The sequence below is a fragment of the Corvus moneduloides genome, chromosome 11 (genome assembly GCF_009650955.1).
Source record: "Corvus moneduloides isolate bCorMon1 chromosome 11, bCorMon1.pri, whole genome shotgun sequence".
Lineage (NCBI taxonomy): Eukaryota > Metazoa > Chordata > Aves > Passeriformes > Corvidae > Corvus > Corvus moneduloides.
Genome location: NC_045486.1, coordinates 14,783,664 through 14,800,693, shown reverse-complemented (window position 1 = coordinate 14,800,693; position 17,030 = coordinate 14,783,664). Strand labels below are relative to the sequence as shown.

General features: G+C 40.6%; 2 protein-coding genes across 5 annotated transcripts; both read right to left on the bottom strand.

The window, feature by feature from the left end:
* Positions 1 to 3,143: 3,143 nt before the first annotated feature.
* ACTR8 (actin related protein 8) lies at positions 3,144 to 11,694 on the bottom strand. Of its 2 annotated transcripts, XM_032120803.1 has the most exons (13): positions 11,510 to 11,694; positions 11,171 to 11,341; positions 10,248 to 10,358; positions 9,877 to 9,981; positions 9,045 to 9,218; positions 8,418 to 8,511; positions 7,486 to 7,618; positions 6,991 to 7,144; positions 6,382 to 6,477; positions 5,694 to 5,834; positions 5,007 to 5,271; positions 4,497 to 4,660; positions 3,144 to 3,854 (listed from the first exon to the last, which is right to left on the bottom strand). In XM_032120803.1, exons 1-13 carry the CDS (start codon positions 11,630 to 11,632, stop codon positions 3,711 to 3,713), a joined length of 1,875 nt encoding a protein of 624 aa, XP_031976694.1. In that variant the 5' UTR covers positions 11,633 to 11,694; the 3' UTR covers positions 3,144 to 3,710. The 2 variants fall into 2 exon arrangements, with proteins under 2 accessions (XP_031976694.1, XP_031976695.1); XM_032120804.1 differs by lacking the exons at positions 3,144 to 3,854; positions 4,497 to 4,660 and adding an exon at positions 4,667 to 4,925 and having other exon boundaries at positions 4,965 to 5,271; positions 11,510 to 11,632.
* A 1,651-nt stretch (positions 11,695 to 13,345) lies between these two features.
* SELENOK (selenoprotein K) lies at positions 13,346 to 17,014 on the bottom strand. Of its 3 annotated transcripts, XM_032120806.1 has the most exons (5): positions 16,917 to 17,014; positions 16,276 to 16,366; positions 15,470 to 15,550; positions 14,770 to 14,862; positions 13,346 to 13,632 (listed from the first exon to the last, which is right to left on the bottom strand). In XM_032120806.1, exons 1-4 carry the CDS (start codon positions 16,933 to 16,935, stop codon positions 14,775 to 14,777), a joined length of 279 nt encoding a protein of 92 aa, XP_031976697.1. In that variant the 5' UTR covers positions 16,936 to 17,014; the 3' UTR covers positions 13,346 to 13,632; positions 14,770 to 14,774. The 3 variants fall into 3 exon arrangements, 2 of the variants coding, with proteins under 2 accessions (XP_031976697.1, XP_031976696.1); XR_004242353.1 differs by lacking the exon at positions 16,917 to 17,014 and having other exon boundaries at positions 16,253 to 16,323; XM_032120805.1 differs by lacking the exon at positions 13,346 to 13,632 and having other exon boundaries at positions 14,766 to 14,862.
* Between the last annotated feature and the right edge of the window lie 16 nt (positions 17,015 to 17,030).

Sequence of the window (17,030 nt, the reverse complement as noted above, 5' to 3'; positions counted from 1 at the left end):
CCGGGGCTCAGGGCAAACCCAGCCCCGTGATGAGGCGATGCCCTCCTCTCCTTCCCGGGAGCCCTCCAACTTTTTTACCTCGCTCTTAGTGGGGCGGAAAAAACCTCTCCCCCACCCTCGGCTGAGGAAACGTTTCGCTTTCCAGTGGGAGCGCTGGGAGCTGCAACGCGGCTGGAGAAGAAACCCCAGGTGTCCCCGCTCCGTGCCCCGCTCCGTGCCCCGTTCCGCCCTTCGCTCTGTGCCCGCCGTGCCCGTGCCTCGTTCCGTCCCCGGCACTGACGGGAGGTACAGGTGTCTGAGCGCTGGGCGCAGTGCTCGAAGGCAGCCTGTGTCAGCAGTTCAAGGCTTTGATTGCCATCCTTACCTGTGCGAGGCGTGCTTCCAGGAGAACCCCTTGGTTTGGAAGTGAGAGTAGCAAACTGGTTGTATCACTGATAAGTGTGTGCTCAATCGTAATTCTCAACACTATCCCTCTGGGTAGCCAGAAGAACTGATAATTCCACAGTATAACTCAGATAACTTACTTCTCTGTCGGCTTTGTCCTCTGAATATCTTCTGTCTATGCTAGTGTAGTGCTAGTTCATTGTAGACCAAACTGCATTAAAACTTGGTGGTTGTGAGAGTATCTCATAAAATTCCTTGAGAAATGGCCAGGGATTGGTATTGCGTGAAGAGTCAGTGCCACTCCTGGAGGATGAACCCAGGAGTCTTGTTTTCCCTTTCAGAATGCTCATGGTAGAACAAAGCTGATACAATGAAGACAAACCTAGATAATTGTGAGATCTTGTACTCTTTCCTGACATCACCTAAGGATGATGGGCTCTGCTGCAATATCTTTAATTCTTTTTGTAGATGCTGGGTTTCTTTCCAAGTCTTTATCACACTTCTCAGAATGTATTGAATGATTAATAATTTTCTAGATTAGTTACTTGTTAATGTTTTTGTCCTTAATCAGATAAGAAGATAATGGACAGTCTCTGGGTGGTTGGTTATTCACACTCAAGCACCACACTCCAAACTTCTGAATAACTATTCATTAATGGAAAAGAGTAATCGTTCCCTGTGGAACTATGAGTAAATGTATACTTGGTATAAGTGGTCTTTAATCTTTCCAATGATTAAGAGCGCTTGAAACCAAAGTGATGTGTGTTGTGCAGTGTTGAAATAATTTTGTACACTTTCAATGCTGTTATTTTATTTGCTGTAAGCAAATAAAAAGTCTATAAAAATATGCATTAAATATGTATAAGAGTATAGAAGTTTCATGAAGTAACAGTAATTTCAGCAGTTAAGTGGGGTAGATGTAGAGGACAAAACTCTTAATTGTGTTCATTGTTTTGAATGTGAAGAAATAGTTTTTCACTTCAGTGTAAGGGCTCCTGCAGGTGTTCAGTATTGCATGGGTTTGCTGACTAGAAATTGGTGATGATATCTTATCCCTCTGTTACCGAATAAATCATACACATGGCCTTTAAATAGAAATTTTGAGAATTCTGTGCAGGTGAATTTGCTATTTTTTAATGCATGGATACTTGAATATTTATAATTCTTGAGTCAGAATTCACTGCAAACTAGACTGAAATTACTCATTGTTTTCTGTTGCATTATTTATCACGCATTTTCTGCAGATTTTCTCCTGTATGTTTGCAAAAAATCCAGGAAAAATAAATGTTTTGGTTATACAGATATTTGAATGTTAAAATCCTGTTAAGATGCAGATGATTTTGGTCTTAGGTGACTTTATGTATACTGGCCTTGGCAAATTTTAAAACTTCTCTTAAGTTTTATGCTTATTAGAGTAATGCTGCACTTCAGGAATTAGTTATTTTGTAGCTCTTGCTCAGGGTAAAACTCTAAACAAAAGGGAAGAGAGGAGATATGATGACTGATGAGACACCACATTGCAGGGGGAGGTACATTCCAGTAATATAGGAGGAGTTGGTAGGGAGCAGATTCAGACAGTTTCTTTCAAAGTAGGGAAGAACATTAAGTAAACCAGTCAACAACTCCAATGGCGATGATTAACCATTTTGAACTGCTCTTTAGCACACTTTCTATGTATGGACATTGGAAACGATAATTTCAATAATTCTGTGTGCATTTTCTCTAAAGTCTAATAAAATACACATAAATGAATCCAAAAATACCATATATTGATAAGTATTATTATAATAACAGAAGATAGCTTTGACAGACTTGTTTCAAAGAGTTTTTTTTCTCTTTTAGAGCTCCTCACTATCAATTCAGTTGGAAGATTTGAGTGTTTTCCCCTTGCTGCTCTACTCGTGACTGTGTCTTAACACTGTCCCTGCCCTGGCTCCGTGGGGTCCCGTGTGCCCCACAGAAGCACGGGTGGGTTCGGTGTTATAGCCGGTAGCAAAGAGTCGAGAAGGGTGCTTGCGTGCGTTCTGGCAGGAGCATTTATTGCTGCTACACTGTCGAAGGTTGCAGAGGCAATACGAACATGATCCCGAAAGTCACAGTTTTGTCCGGGGGCGGGGAAAAGGCAGGACCAGGGAACGGGGACCAATGCGGAAGCTCTGGGGGAGTGACGAGAGGCAGAGGCCGACAGCCAGCCGGGGAATCCAAACTGGGATAGATGAACACAACAGAACGTGCGTCCTGGGAGAAGCCTTTCTGGTCACCCTAACATGAAGTGGTTCCTGTGGTACTAGGGACTTGTCTTACTGAAAACTCTGTCCCTTGTAATGTATGCTCACTGGCCACCAGTGTCTCATTGCCGCAGCAGCTCGTGCCATCTCAGACTGAGGGAGAGTTCTCACCTTCTTGAGCTTTTATATCCTGTTGAGTTTTGCTGCAAACATCCTCTTATATAAGATCATGTAGAAAAGAATGCCTTTTAGGTATTCTTGCATTAGGAATGCTTTCAAGTATGTTCAGAAAGCTACAGTTCAGTATTTCCGTTCAAACCAGTCCTGTGCTTTTGAAGGCACCTGCCCAACCAAACCAGGTTTGGTTGGTGTTGCAGGGTGGTTGAGGAGTGCAGCCATGTCTTTTGGGTGTATTGTAGTGGTTTTTGCATAACAGACAAAAAAGTGGACTCTACAATGGATAATGAGAAGCTAACAAGAGGTTTTGATGATAAGTATAGGGCAAGAAAGAAATACTCAACTTCCAAATTCTTGTGTTTCCACTGAGTAAAATAATTTATTACATAAGTAAAATACTAACAGTGACTGTAGTTTTAGTTCTTCATTTCATTTTTACCCTAATGATCACTTATATAACAACTTCATCTCCTGGTAACATTAGAGTAGGAATCAGAATATTACGTTAAACCCACAGCTGCACTCTTCAGCTGTTACTCCTGTGTATATGCTTCTGGAATGAATCTTGGCTTAACATCTGTCACATCATATTTTATACCTTAAGTTCCTACATTGTGCAATATTAATATACAAAACCTGTATAATATAAATATAGTTACTCTGGAGATGACAGTGATACTCTGTATGCAGAATTCAATGCATACAATTCAAAAGATGAAGGGTAGCTTAAGTCAAGTGCATTCAGGAAGATTTTTGTTTATTTACAACACTTCCAGAAAAATCTCAGTTGAAGTTAATATTAATAAAATACAAAAAATATATATCAGCAGAAGATCAATTCACGTGCACTGGAAAAAAAAGGGCATTTAGGGAAAGGAATCTTCAGTGGAGTTCCTACAGGTTCCTCTGTAGCCACCTCCATTACCACACAAAGGCAGCTCGCTCCCGTAACATCCTGACCCCAAAACGCTGCCATTCCCTCTGGTATATCCACAGCTCCTGAGTTGTGTCCAGACAGGCCAAAACTGCACCTCCTTTCCAGGCAATTAAACGTGGATCCATATCCTATTCAAAACACAGATTGCACACAATCATTGGTCTCATTTTGCATAGTGCTCTAGTTGTATCCTACTTTTTCCCACAGTATTCACCAGTTAGGATCTGGCAGGGCAGGGGAGGAGAAAAGTTTTTCAGTATTATCCAGGAAAAAATAGTGAGATAAAAATATTTAACTGATATTCAAGACGCTTTGAGAAGTCACTTTTTTTTTTTTTTAAGATGCCTTCTAGGCATGTCATGAAAATCTTGCCTTCAGTAATGGAGGCTCTGAAATAGATGCAAATATATTTACAAGTTTTGCCTGATTAATACCAAATGAAAATTGCTCTCAATGCCTGTTTTTCTATTATCTTGATAGTACTAAAAAACAAAAAATCACAATTTCTTGCTGAGGAGACAGGTTGGTTACCTTCATGGGCCAGTACTAACTGCTTCTTTAAGAACACGCCCTTTAGCTAAAACACTTCAGTGATCTGTGCCAGTAACACTCTTGCTATGCCTCTAACTGGCCACTGCTATAAGCTGAAAGATCCCTTAAATCTCAGATATGCAACTACTCTGGGATTTTGAAATAATTTTTTTCTTTTAATCTTTCAAAGATTTCAACCAATCATAGTTTACTAACCACTTAGCTCTCAGTTAAGTTACCTTAGGCCTTGTGATGACTTCAACATTTTCAACGACTCTTCTGAAAGACGGGGGCATTTTGTTGAGAATTCGGTGCTGAAGAAACTCTTGAGCTTTATGAAACATAAGGCCTCCTCCCACTACTAAGATGGAGCTGTACATCTTCTTTTTTGTATCATCAGATGCTGGAATTAATGGATATATAGAAATACTTCTGGTTTTTAAACTTAATATGGCCTATATTTGTAATACAATTAATTTAGTGCAAGTCAAAGCAGATAGAAACTGATGTTTCTCTCTTCCTTGGAGATACAAAATGTGTATCTTGAGAAACATATCAAAGATGCAAGCATAAGAAACAGTGTAGCTCCTCTCAAGGTGATAAAACCTACTGACACATTTTTCTTTCGTGAAGTATAGGAGTTAAATAAATCCACCCTGAGGATTGTACTTGTACTTTTTTGTACATTTGTACTTGTACAAATGTACTTGTACAAATGTAATTTGTACTTGTACAAATGTAATTCTTACCACAGCAGTCGATACTATGAAGGATGGCTTTGTCCAGACCCAAGGCTTTGCCTTCAAACTGAGAAATAGCAGTTTTCCTGGACATGTGTGCAGTTAAAGGTTCCTCTGAATCATTGCCAGGTATCATACAGTCAGCCTGGGAAGATCCCAGTTCCACTTCTTGTGGGTAGATCCTCTCCGAAATGTCTGAGGATTGGCCTCTCAATTCTCCCTCAAATGCCCCAGGCTTTGACATAGATTTTCTGTCAGCTGTAGCTTTTGAAGACTTAAAAGTGAGAAAACAAGTTGAAATATGAAAAATGTAAAAAGATCTTCAGCAGGTTACAGAACAGTACAAAGACTTAACTAAGCACCATTGTACTTCCCTTCACCTTTTTGCACAGCAAGGTTAAGCCCTGAATTATTATCTCATCTAATCTTCATTTCAATCCTCACGTTCTAAGTAAGGGCTTATTTTGAACTCCATCAGATTAATCAATTCCATAATATGAAGCCTTCTTAGACTTTAAAAATGCACACTTCTAATTACAGAATTGTTTAGGCACCTGTAACTACTTACTTTAAATTCATTCTTTGATACTTTTGACCCAGGTAACAAACTTTAGTTTCTGAGATGAGCTAATGAGTCCTCATTTTATTCCCCAATTAAATGACAGTTAATGAAAAATAAAACCAGCAATCACACACCTGCTCCTGCTTACTTTGTGTGGCCAGCAGATAATGTTCATCATGAGGATCCTCAGGGTCACCTTGTGACCTGTGCTGCAAAATTGTCATTTTTTGTCCAACAATTCCAAAAGTTGCTGGATAAAACAGAGCCATTGGTGCCTGAAGAGAGATTTGGCATGGGTTTACTAGTTTTCCTTCTTTTGGCATTTACTACAGGAAAAAGATGAGTCTTGTTCTATTTTTCTCACAATTCAAAATTAAACAGAGGTGGTTTTTTTCCAGGTAGTTTTTAAAATACAAGTGTCTTCTGTTTTTTATAATTAAAAAAAATCCTAACAAACACACAAGTTTCTTTAGAGATTTTAGCATTGTATGATAAGTAAGTATTCAAATGCAGTTTGTTACAAAATTAGAAAATTCAATGGTGAGCTGAAAACTTGCAAAATTAACATTAATGCTTTGCACTTGAAGGATAATTATCATACTTAGATGAAGCAACAACCATTCTGGCTGAAGCTACTTAGAAAGTCTTGTGCATCCACCGGTGCTGCATTAGGCCCACTCATACATACAGAAATTAATTTTATCTACCAGCATAATTTAAGAACAATCTATAAATCACGTGGGCTTAGTAGCACCAGACTGATACAAAGTGAGGCTCTGAGTCTGAATGTTCAATATACTTGTAATTTAAATTTAAAATCACCTGTAATTTTTCATCACCTAATCTGAACTGGTACAACAAAGCTGGAGAATCCGGATGCCGAATTTGGAACTCATGATCTTGTAATCCAGAAATATCCTAAGGTCAGAAACAATGGAAACAAAAAAATTGTATATTTTATATTTATCAAGCTGCATAATCTATTTAAACTGCAGAAAACAACAGAAAGTAACAAAACTCTCTTCTAACCATGGATTTTATTTACCTATTCTTGAGTTTTTTAAAGTATGATCTGCCAGACAACTTTCTACATGCCTAAGCCTCTACAATGAGGGTTTTGCAGGAAGAAGAGACCTGCTGGCAGATCTTACAGAACTGAAGTTGAAAACCAGCAAATACGTAATTATTATTAGCTTCTTTCAGCAATAAGAACAAAGAAATTATCTTTCTAAGGGCTGGGATTCCTTTCAGCTAGAGGAAAAATAAACCAAGTTACAAACATTTCAAGTCTGAAGTTTCTACAGCTTTTGCCAGTATTCTACTGAATAAAATATTTACAATCAACTTGGATTCACAAAAAGGCTCCCCAGAGTAACATTCTGTAGAAGAAAAAAAAATTACTTGGAGAACACACTATTTTCCCCTTCTCACCTGATCTAGATGACAAAATGTCTCCTTTAGGTGCTGAAGTAGTAGGCAATCCAACTTATTAGTTAGCTGGCAGTCTCTATATGGGAATCCTGCTCGTTGCATAAGCCAATAAAAACACCTTGACACATCAGATCCTCCATATGCAAGGCACAGCCTAAAGCACAGAGAAGAAAAAGATCTTTTTATGTAGTTGCTGAAATACTGGCTGATTGCAGTGATAGACAAAGGAATGCTAGGAAGATTTTAGACATACTGGGATTATGACTTTCACAGAGTTTGCAGAACACAGTATTAGCTCTGATCAGTTCTGCATGTTCTCTTCTTTTAAAGATATAAGAATTCTTTAAGGTTCATATTGCAACAGTTAACCCTGTTAAATGCTTCAGAGTAGAAAAAACCTCCTGTGTTTATAAAAATTTTGTCTCCTTTTAAAAGTCAAATCCTTGGTAAGCAAATAAGTCCATGATTCTAATAATTCTGCACACTCTAAGGTACCTGGTGTTGCGGTGGGAAACACCATCTTCAACACAGCAAACACTTGTCTTCTGATCTCCCACATCTACAATACATGCACTGCTTAAACCGCTTCCAAAGGTGGCACAGACAGACTCCTGGTGTACAATAATTCCTAGCAATATGAGAAAAAATTGTATTAAACTCATGCCAAACTTTACAGTAATGCTGCTGACATTTAAAGGACATTTTAATGTCTTTTAAAGAACTACAAATAGCCTGACTCTGCAGTGAAAGCCTGTATATTTAGTGAAGATGGGGTGGGGGTACTTAGAGATTTTTTTGTTGGCTAAGGCTTTAAAAGTCCTGAAAAAAGATAAGAGCAGGGTCAAATGATCCTGTTTCTGTAAGATTAAAGGTACTGTCTTCAAATTTTAACTATTTTTTTAATCTGGTAGTGCAGGGTCTTGGCTATCAGACGTACATGAAGTGTTTTCTAATTTTTTTCTAGTTTTAATCAAATGGCACTACTACTAGCATTTCAGATATGGTCTTTAAGTAGTTATAAAGTAAGGTGCAATTTCATCCTCTGTTCTCCTTTCAATCCACCTTTACAGAGTACGTTTCTATCACAAGCCCATATTTAACCCTGGGAAGTACCACAGGTTCCAGTCTGTTCTTCCAGACAATCACACATTTTAGAAATACGTAAGAAATCAGACTGTTGCTTTTACCTCAGCTGAATGAGAAACCCACAGTGGGAATGCACAACAGCAAACCAAAAAACTTGGTTTAGTATTAGCCAACCATTTTGCCCCTTTAATAGAGACAGTAAATATGTGACTGGCAAAAGATGAGGGTGCTAGTCCCAGCCAACCTGGGATAGATGAGCAAAAATGTGCCTTAAAAGAAAAAAAAAAAAAGAAATCTTTATGCAATTAATCATTAAGTACTTGCTTCATTATGGTTTTTACCTGAGAAGCCCATCTTCATTAGGATCATATTTACCAGTTCTTTCACGTGCTGTTTATTATAGATGTCTGGAATTAGTAAAATGCATCTGTAGTACTGAAGACAAGAACAGTAAATTAAAGCCAGCTCTTAAATAAAGTTTGATATACAACTTAAAAAAAAAAAAAAAAAAAAAAATCAAGATTTTAGGAAAGGGGAAGGTTTTTAATACTTCAAGAAGGGTGTTCACAGTAAGTGCCAAGAGTCTATAGCCATTAAAATGTTTAAAAGTACATCAGACATGAGACAAACACCTACTTGGCAAGGATAAATAATTATACAAGTATTAGGCAACCCTTCCCCAGGTGCCTCCTTTACAGTCAACAAAAAAAACCCAAACAAAGACTAAGATTGTGAAATGTCTATAATGGGATTTTTAAACATTGTTGTTAGAAGTTCTAAAACCAATTTTTATCTGGACAAAATTCCAGATGAAGTCTTGGGAACCATGCTTACCAGCAGAAAGAATGTATGTGTTAAGAAAAGGACCAGTAAGAGGCTACCAATAACAGCAGCTGCTTCTCTTTTACAGTAACACTTACAGAAGTGGATACAGCCCACACCACACAAATGTGCTGTTCACAGCTCACCTTTAGATCTTTCAGTGGTATTTCCAGGTATTTTTGTATTGCATGTGACCATATAACTTCAAGGTCTGCCAATACTGCAGTGAGGGAGCCACCAGGTCCTGCGTGGAGATTCAACTGCCCTCTTCTAATGGGCCAATGTATATTATAAGAATCTAACGGATTAACATATAGTGCCTGAAAATAAGAGATTACATTCTGTGCATTGCTTTTCCCCATAAAATAGTAACAAAATGAGTAACAAATACTGGGAAAAAAAGTATTTCAGGAACAGATATAAGAAGACACTGCAGAACTCAGACTGATGTAACAGCAATACAGTGGATTTCTTTGTGACAGGGCTTGATTATAAACCATTAAAATAAAAAGACAGCAAATACATTGTTTAAATTGTTTGAATGTTCTTACCCACAGACATCTACCAAACATAAAGGTGTATTTTCCCATTACCTTGTATTAGAAACTAAAATAATTTGAACACTTTGAAGCCCACAAATATCAAGTTACTCAGCAGCAATTCCATGTAGTGATACTTTTATCAGTTTATAGCCTTTTCTCTGAATTATGGCATATGGGGAAAGTTCTCATCTACTCCCTGCAGAAACCCTGATTTATAGGAGCAAGGGATCCAAGATGCCTGTTAAGCAAATGGGGGAAACCCTCTCATCCTGCTGAATGATAGCAAATACTCAATTACTCCCCAGTAAAGTTTCTCAGCTTTGCTGGGTTAGCCTTACACGTGCTTCAGTACATACTAACTTACAGCAAACTGTTACTGATGACATGGAGGCATTAAAACACATGAAGCCTCATTCAGCAGGAAAATCAATCTTACCTCTTCTCCTACCAAAAATTCAGGATGATTTGATGTGTTTGTCCACTTGGCCCCAGAGCTGTGATCCAAAATGGCAGGCCTCATCTGTCTGTTATATGACCTGGCCTGAAATGTAACCAAACCGAATCCTGTTGATAAATATTTTACTGGTCGCTTTTTACGCATGGAAGAAAAAGGAAACACCCCTTTGAACCCAGCCCTTAAGGAAACATTTAAAATCTTAATTTTCTCACATTTTCAGAGTTAGGTAACACAATAGCACTATCCACATTTGGTCTATAAAGGGTATCTATTCTTGTCCACTGAAGCATAGGATCACACCCAAGGACTGTATGAATGAACAATTTAGTAAGATCTTAAGAATGAGTTACCTGATCAGGTGACACCGGTATGCGCCTGGCTCCATTTGACATCTTTTTGGACCATATTGCTTGGTCCACCATTTTAAGGCCATTTTGTCTCTGTTCAGTACTTTCAGGTTTCTAAGGAAAACCCCAAATAGTCAATGTAAATACTTTTCAACCATATGTCTGTATACTGGTAATACTGAAACTCTTTATGAAACAATGAAATCTTTACTGTGGTTGATTGTAGAAAGATGTCTGTACAATGCAAAATAGACTTATTTTTAAGGAAACTTTTCTTTTAACTGCTTTTAGTGGCTGCTGGACTTCAACTCTAGTGAGGTGCTCAGGCCATTATCTGAAAAAAATATTCCCATATAGAGACTGCCAGCTAAAGAAATATGAAATAAGAGCAAAAATGTTTAAATAGATCTCAATTATTCAAAGGTGAGTTGATAATTTAATATTAGAGACGTTAATTTGATTTTTACAGATTCAGATTACACGTAAAATTATTATATATATTTTTTGTCCAGGCTGGACTAAAATTACTTGCTGTTTTACCCAACTCACAAACTAACTAGTAACCAACAAATTCACAAACAGTGATCTGATTCTAATCCTGCAGTTGGCATTCCATCAGAAGAAATACTGAGTGTGGTACCAGACCATAGCACAGGGAAATCAACATGTACAAACCCTTTTAGATTTAGTTCATTGCAAACAAATCAAACACAAACATAGACTGGTGCAAGCCTACTGACTTCAGTAGGTGGCATCTACAGTCCTGAAAAGGGTGAAAAAAGTTTGACTGGAGATGTATTCTCCTCTGGAAAGACATGAAGGATGAGGGGGACATATGCACCACACAACAAACCAAACCGCCTCAGGAACAGGCGACGAACAGGCGGATTTTGGCGAGGCGGGGCCGTGTCCGGAGGCGCGCTTACATTGAGGCCGTCCCTGAGGAGCCAGCTGTCCCTGTAGGCCGCCTGGCCCTGCTGCTTGTGCCGCCGCGCGATCACATGCGGGATGCCCGCGGGCAGCGTGTCCGTGGCCCGCCCGAGCCGTAGGGTGGTCGAGCCGGGGTGGATCACCACGATGAAGTTGCTCTGTATTTGCTGAAAGCAGCACGGAGTCAGACCGAGTCCTCACCACCACCCGGAGCCCTCCCGGCGCTTCCACAGCCCCCTCCGCAGGCCTTTAAAAGGCCGAGCCCGGGCCGGGCCCGCCCCAGCGGGGAGGGAGCAGCGCCCGAGCAGCCGCCGCTCGCCGCCGCCGGGCCTCACCTCCTGCAGGGACTCGGGCACGGCGGCGGGGACGATGGGCCGCTTCACGCCGCGCTGTTCGCGCTCCCGGTCGCGCTCCTTGTCCTTGCCGTTCTCCGCCTCGCCTTTCTCCGCCTGGGTCATGCTCCGGCCGGACGGAAGCCGCGTCCGCTGAGGCCGAGCGGCGCCGCGCCCAGCGCGGGGCGGAAGCGGGCGGGCCCTGGCCCGGCACCGCCCCTCGAGCAGGTACCGTGCGGGGCTCGGCGGCTCCGGGGCGCTGCCGAGGCTGGTCCGGCTCGCAGCGGAGGATGGGGTCGTGCCCCGGCGCTGAGGGGCAGCACGGAGAGCCTGGGGAGCAGCCCTGCTGCTGCTGCGGGTCTGATGGAGCACCAGCCAAACGTTGTCAGCTGGGCTGGTACTGCTGGTGCGGCTGCAGGAGGGAGGATACAGCCCTCCAACAGCTTAAAATACTCCTCTATAAAAAGGCCGTAGTATAGCTGGAGTACGTGGTACAGCTGTAAAGAGCTAACGATGGCCAGCCTCCCTGTTTGTCGGCAGCGGGTTCCTTTATGAACTGTGGGTTCATAAAATGGGATGTTTGACTGGAGCTGGGCGCGATGTGGTTTTTAAAGGCTAAAAGTTGCTGTTACATAGCCAAGTCTAAAAGACGCAAACTTTGTGTTAGGTATGTATGGCAGGAGTGAGAGCTGCTGGAGTGGCTTGCTAATGGGGCGGCATTGTTGATTAATTTCCGGCTAACGAGTGTTAAGGAATACATTCAGTGCAGGGAGCCCGGGGTGCAGCCGCACTTTGAGCGGCTCGTTGAGCTCCGCGGGACCGGAGCCCCAGGTGAGAGGCCGTGAGCTGCCAACCCTTTGCACAGCAGAGGGCCCGTGGACCTGCGGCACAGCCAGGTGAGCGGACCCACACACATGACAGCAGCCCCCGAGCCCCAGGCTTTCCCATGCTTACACCGAGGGCATAAAAGCCCAGGGGTTTCTTTGTTCGAGGTCCCTCCTTGGAGGCACCAGCTGTTGTTATTTACTTATTGCACTAAGATTAAATTATTTTAAGGATTTGGACGTCAGATACTCTGCTTTGAGAAACCTGGGGTTGAGCTGGTAAGGAAACCTGGTCTGACTGTGAGCGTGGCACCTGGATGGTCAGACAGGAAAATTTCCTTAACAAGACATTATAAGGAGGCGTAAGTAAAAAATTTGCAGTGGCACGGTGTAGAAAGTAATTTAATCTCGATTCTTGTCAGCTTATTTTTTGTCAAATAGATGCAGCACTCTTTAAGCAAAAAAATCCCGAAACCCATAAACCCCAAATGAACTCCAAGAACAGTAAGAAACTCCCATCCTGAAAAGGGGTATATTAAATGATAGTTACTATTTGAAAAAAAATAACTATTCTGAGATAGCTGTCAGTATTTGACTATTTTTTTCTTGTAATAAAAACAAGACCTAATTTTATTGTAAGAAACCCCCAGAATTTGTACAGTAAATAGGTTTATACATTTCAGTAAGTTTATAGTGGAGAATGAAGCTGTTCCAAGAGGTGTTTCTGTTATAAAACCCATTATGGGCCTTAACGAAGCCAGGGTTGTAAAATGAAGCAATTTGTTAACTGCATTTTTAGAGTGCTTTTAGAGTATCATTAATACAATGAAAATATAACAAAGTACAGAGTGTTTGTCCTGAGAAAGTGAATACAAAACCTCTTGGGAAGTGCCACTTTGACTCTTGAGGGACCATCTGTATCAACTATAAATATGTATTTGTTCTCATCTGAATAGCAAAAGGCTTATTGTACTTCAGATTTTTTCAGTTTCTAAAAATGATGAGAAAATCAGCCTTGTGACAAGCCAAATATAATTTACTTATTACTTTGCAACTACAGTAAAATGTTCAGAAACTATACAAAGACTTTAGACAGTAAACATGTATTTAATAAAACTGTGGTTCAGTTACACTGGATCCTTGATGAAGGAGTTCCCAGTACAACTTCATTAATCTGCTTCTATCACAGAACAGTTTCCAGTCAGGCATACACATCCCCATTTGGTCCACCACTAAACTCTTCTTCTTCTTTTCATCTGGCAGATGTGTATGCTTGTGCCTGCCTCTTCAGCAGGCGTTTACCTAGGAGATAAAGTAATTACAGTACATTTAAAGACAGGGCCTTTATTTGTGAGATAAAATTAAGTAAAAAATTTAAAATAATATTGTTTGTAATTTAGCTAAATGAGACATGCTAAAGACTTGATAACTTTATTCTTGAGCAGGTTACACATTGCTGTGATTATGCAAAAGCCATCTCCAAAGTCTTTGCTGGCCTTGTGTCTACTCAACAAGAAAAAAAGGCCACAATGTTTTTCTCCCATTTGGAAGAAGCTTATCCTTGTTCTAATGAACTGAAATACTGGTGTATGTGTTTTCTGGAATATGAACTTTTTCCTACCAGATTTACAGGTATTAACCACCTGCATGGGGTTTTTTTTCCTTGTAACTTTTATTATAGTAACAGTGGGAGTGACTGATGATAAACAAGGATTGTTCACTTAAGTCTTAAAGTAAATTAAACTGTTCTATAAATACACTGAGTGTCAGATGTAACTCCCACCAGCCAAGCTAATTAATAAAACAGAATTAAAGTTCAGGCAGCTGTAAGAAATTTAAAAACCGGGACTTCTACCTCTATTTTTAAGTAATTCTGATTTTTACACTTTACTGGAATTCAAGATTTGTATTGCTTTATAATTGTAACAGGGAAAAAAAAAAAAACATTTTTACTAAGCTGTTTAACAACCTTATTTTTTTCCTTCTTTTCTGTTGAGAAGTATTGATTTTAAACAAAAAACCTTGCATGTCATATGACAACTATTAGAAATGCAAACAAAGTTTCAGTTTCTACCGATCTGGACAGGACTTTAAATAAGCGGCCAAAGAAAATTAAAAGCTATAAATTACTTATCAGCTGTGCTCAAAAATTTTTGCCACCCTTTGTCTATCAACTTCTGTGCAATTAAAAGTGAAAGCCCACCATTCCTAAGCCAAAATCCTTTTTAACATCCCTTTCCCTTGCTTTTTCTCCCTTCTCTCCTTTACTGGAAGTATCTTTGATTCTTTGATTACTGAATAACTTTGATTATTTTCCTGTTCTGGTAACTTCTGCAACAGGAGGACAAAGCACTCCGTTCTACCTTAACCCTGAATTATCACTGCTATTAAAAAAACCTCCAAACCCTTCAAAGCAGGATACAGCAGATTTGGAATTACCTTCCTCATCCACCTCCAGCCATTGGTGGTGGACTGGGGCCTCCACCCCAGTGATTTATTCGGCCCATCCTACGGCGAGGATGTGCTGGAGGCCTGAAAAGAAAGGAATTCTATTGTCATTAAACTTTTCAACTAGAAATAGAATAAAACTGTCTCTAAATGTCAGTAGTGAGAAAGTCTGAACCTCTGAAAAAGTTGAGTTTCACCTGACAAGTTGTAAGAAAACCCCACTTTCATGAAAATTCTCTTCTGCACTGTTCTCATTACTGCTGTGTGATGTGAGAAGGCTACAGATGACTGATGCTTTTACACAGTCCTACAAAACACTTAGGCTGTAGTGTTTATAGAAATTATACCCCCATAACAAAGTGTTTTGCTTTATCTGTAGGTAATGTAATACAAGAAATGACTGAACTAATGCAAGTCAAATGCTGAGTATAAGCGTGTCTAAGAAAAGAAGAATTTTAACAAAGATATCTCTTGTCTACTAGGCAGGTTTCAAAAATAAGTTTCAGAGAGTGTTAGTCTGTACTGCTATTGCAACTATCCAAAGCTGTGTATTATCAACAGCATTGCAAATAAACATTTTAGCCTTCCTGCACAACCCAATTCAATGCAAATCCCAACTGTAATCTACTCAGATTCATGTCACTTTGCTGAGATAGGGGGAAAAAAACTGGTGTGAATATGAAAAAAATACCCTCTTCCATCATTGTATCCTGAATAGGAGGAAGATGTGTAGCCTCTTCTTCTCAAATCTGGTTGAATAATGCTCTGGAAACTGAAAAATCAAAACAAGGATTAGGTGAATTGATAGCTAGATACAGTTTTTGACTTTTTTGATTGGAAGATAAGAAATGGCCTGAAAAACAGTAAGTAGTGTTCAGGAATGAACAGTGTATCTTCTCAATATCAATCTTGGTAATTTGTCTTTTCCATATGAAACTAAAATCTGAAATAATTCCAAATTATAGTGAGGGCTAAACTATAAAATCTAGTTTTCTTGTTAATATGCAAGAGATACATAAAGTATAAACATGTAACTGAAATAATTAAGAACTGCTGAATACATTACAAGAACTTTTCTGTTTATTAATGGTCTTTGATCTGGGGCCATAAATTTTTGTTTTCTTCTATGTGATTACTTTTACATAGCCAGAATCTATTGTCACCAGTAGAAATTCTCCAAACAGCTTAATTATTTGATCAGCTAGTAGATGCTGTTTAACAAAAGTGTATGCTTTTCCTTTTGCAGTATCAAAACAGATGAAATGTAAAAAAACTCATTTGAACTGCCAGTAAATTAGTGTCACTTTTCATGCACTTTTTGTTAGGTATACCGTGCTTAATAAACAAAACCACATGGTCGTAGTAAAGCATTTATATATACGGAACGTTAAAGAGTAAATATAACATTTTTATTGTTGTATTACTGATAGCATTGAGTAACTTCCACGTATAGCAAATCTAAAATGAAGCTCACCAAAAGAATTAACTTCTACTTACAACAGGACAACAAAATCTGCTATCGACCAGAAGAAATCTGTTATAGATGACAAACTCCAGGGGGCCCGACTCTGGTTATCCAAAACTTGTCCTGTAACACATCCAGATACAAAACATCCAGTGACGTTCAGTGTGTGACATTGTACAGTAAATTACATAAAAACATATCTGCCGAGTCCAGAATTTGCAGCTGGGACGGAGAAACTGCACTTCGTGGCGGCGAGTTTCATTTTCTGCAGGTTATTGCTCAAGTACTTGAACTAAAGGGGTCACCACCGGCACACGGGCTCTGTGTCCAGGAAACCTACAGAAAGCACCAGCGCAGCGTCTGATTCCCCGTTAGCGGTAAAGTGCTGCTCTGTGACTCTCCCGGTGTCTGCAGCCCGCACTTGGACTCCTCCAAGTCCCTCAGTACGGTTTAGAAGCAGACGAGGCTCGGCCGCAGGCCGCAGGGCAGCGCGGGGTGACGCGACACCGGCAGCGGGCGGATCCTACCGGGCTGTCCCGGCAGCGGCGGCGCTGGGGGGCCGCGCTCTGCGCAGCGCGGGCCCGCTGCCCCCTCGGTCGGTGCCCAGCCCCCGGCCCGGCCCCTCAGCGTTGGAGATGCGCACCACGGCCGCCCCGGCCCCCCGGCCCCTCACCGTTGGAGATGTACACCATGGCTGCCCGCCGGCCCGGCCCGGCCCCGTCCCTGCGCCTGCGCGGCCGCCGCGCGCATGGGCAGCGGGGCCGGTGACGGAGGCCCTGGCGGAGGA

Excerpts from the sequence above, each read along its gene's own strand:
- ACTR8 (XM_032120803.1), bottom strand. The coding sequence starts at position 11,632 with ATGACCCAGGCGGAGAAAGGCGAGGCGGAGAACGGCAAGGACAAGGAG. Across the intron at positions 6,478-6,990 it reads CATTTTGTCATCTAGATCAG|GATATTTCTGGATTACAAGA; the intron begins GTGAGAAGGGGA and ends TTCTGACCTTAG. Across the intron at positions 5,835-6,381 it reads TAGGTGATGAAAAATTACAG|GCACCAATGGCTCTGTTTTA; the intron begins GTGATTTTAAAT and ends ATCTCTCTTCAG.
- SELENOK (XM_032120806.1), bottom strand. Across the intron at positions 15,551-16,275 it reads GCAGATTTTGTTGTCCTGTT|TTTCCAGAGCATTATTCAAC; the intron begins GTAAGTAGAAGT and ends TTGATTTTTCAG. Across the intron at positions 14,863-15,469 it reads GGATACAATGATGGAAGAGG|GCCTCCAGCACATCCTCGCC; the intron begins GTATTTTTTTCA and ends CTTTCTTTTCAG.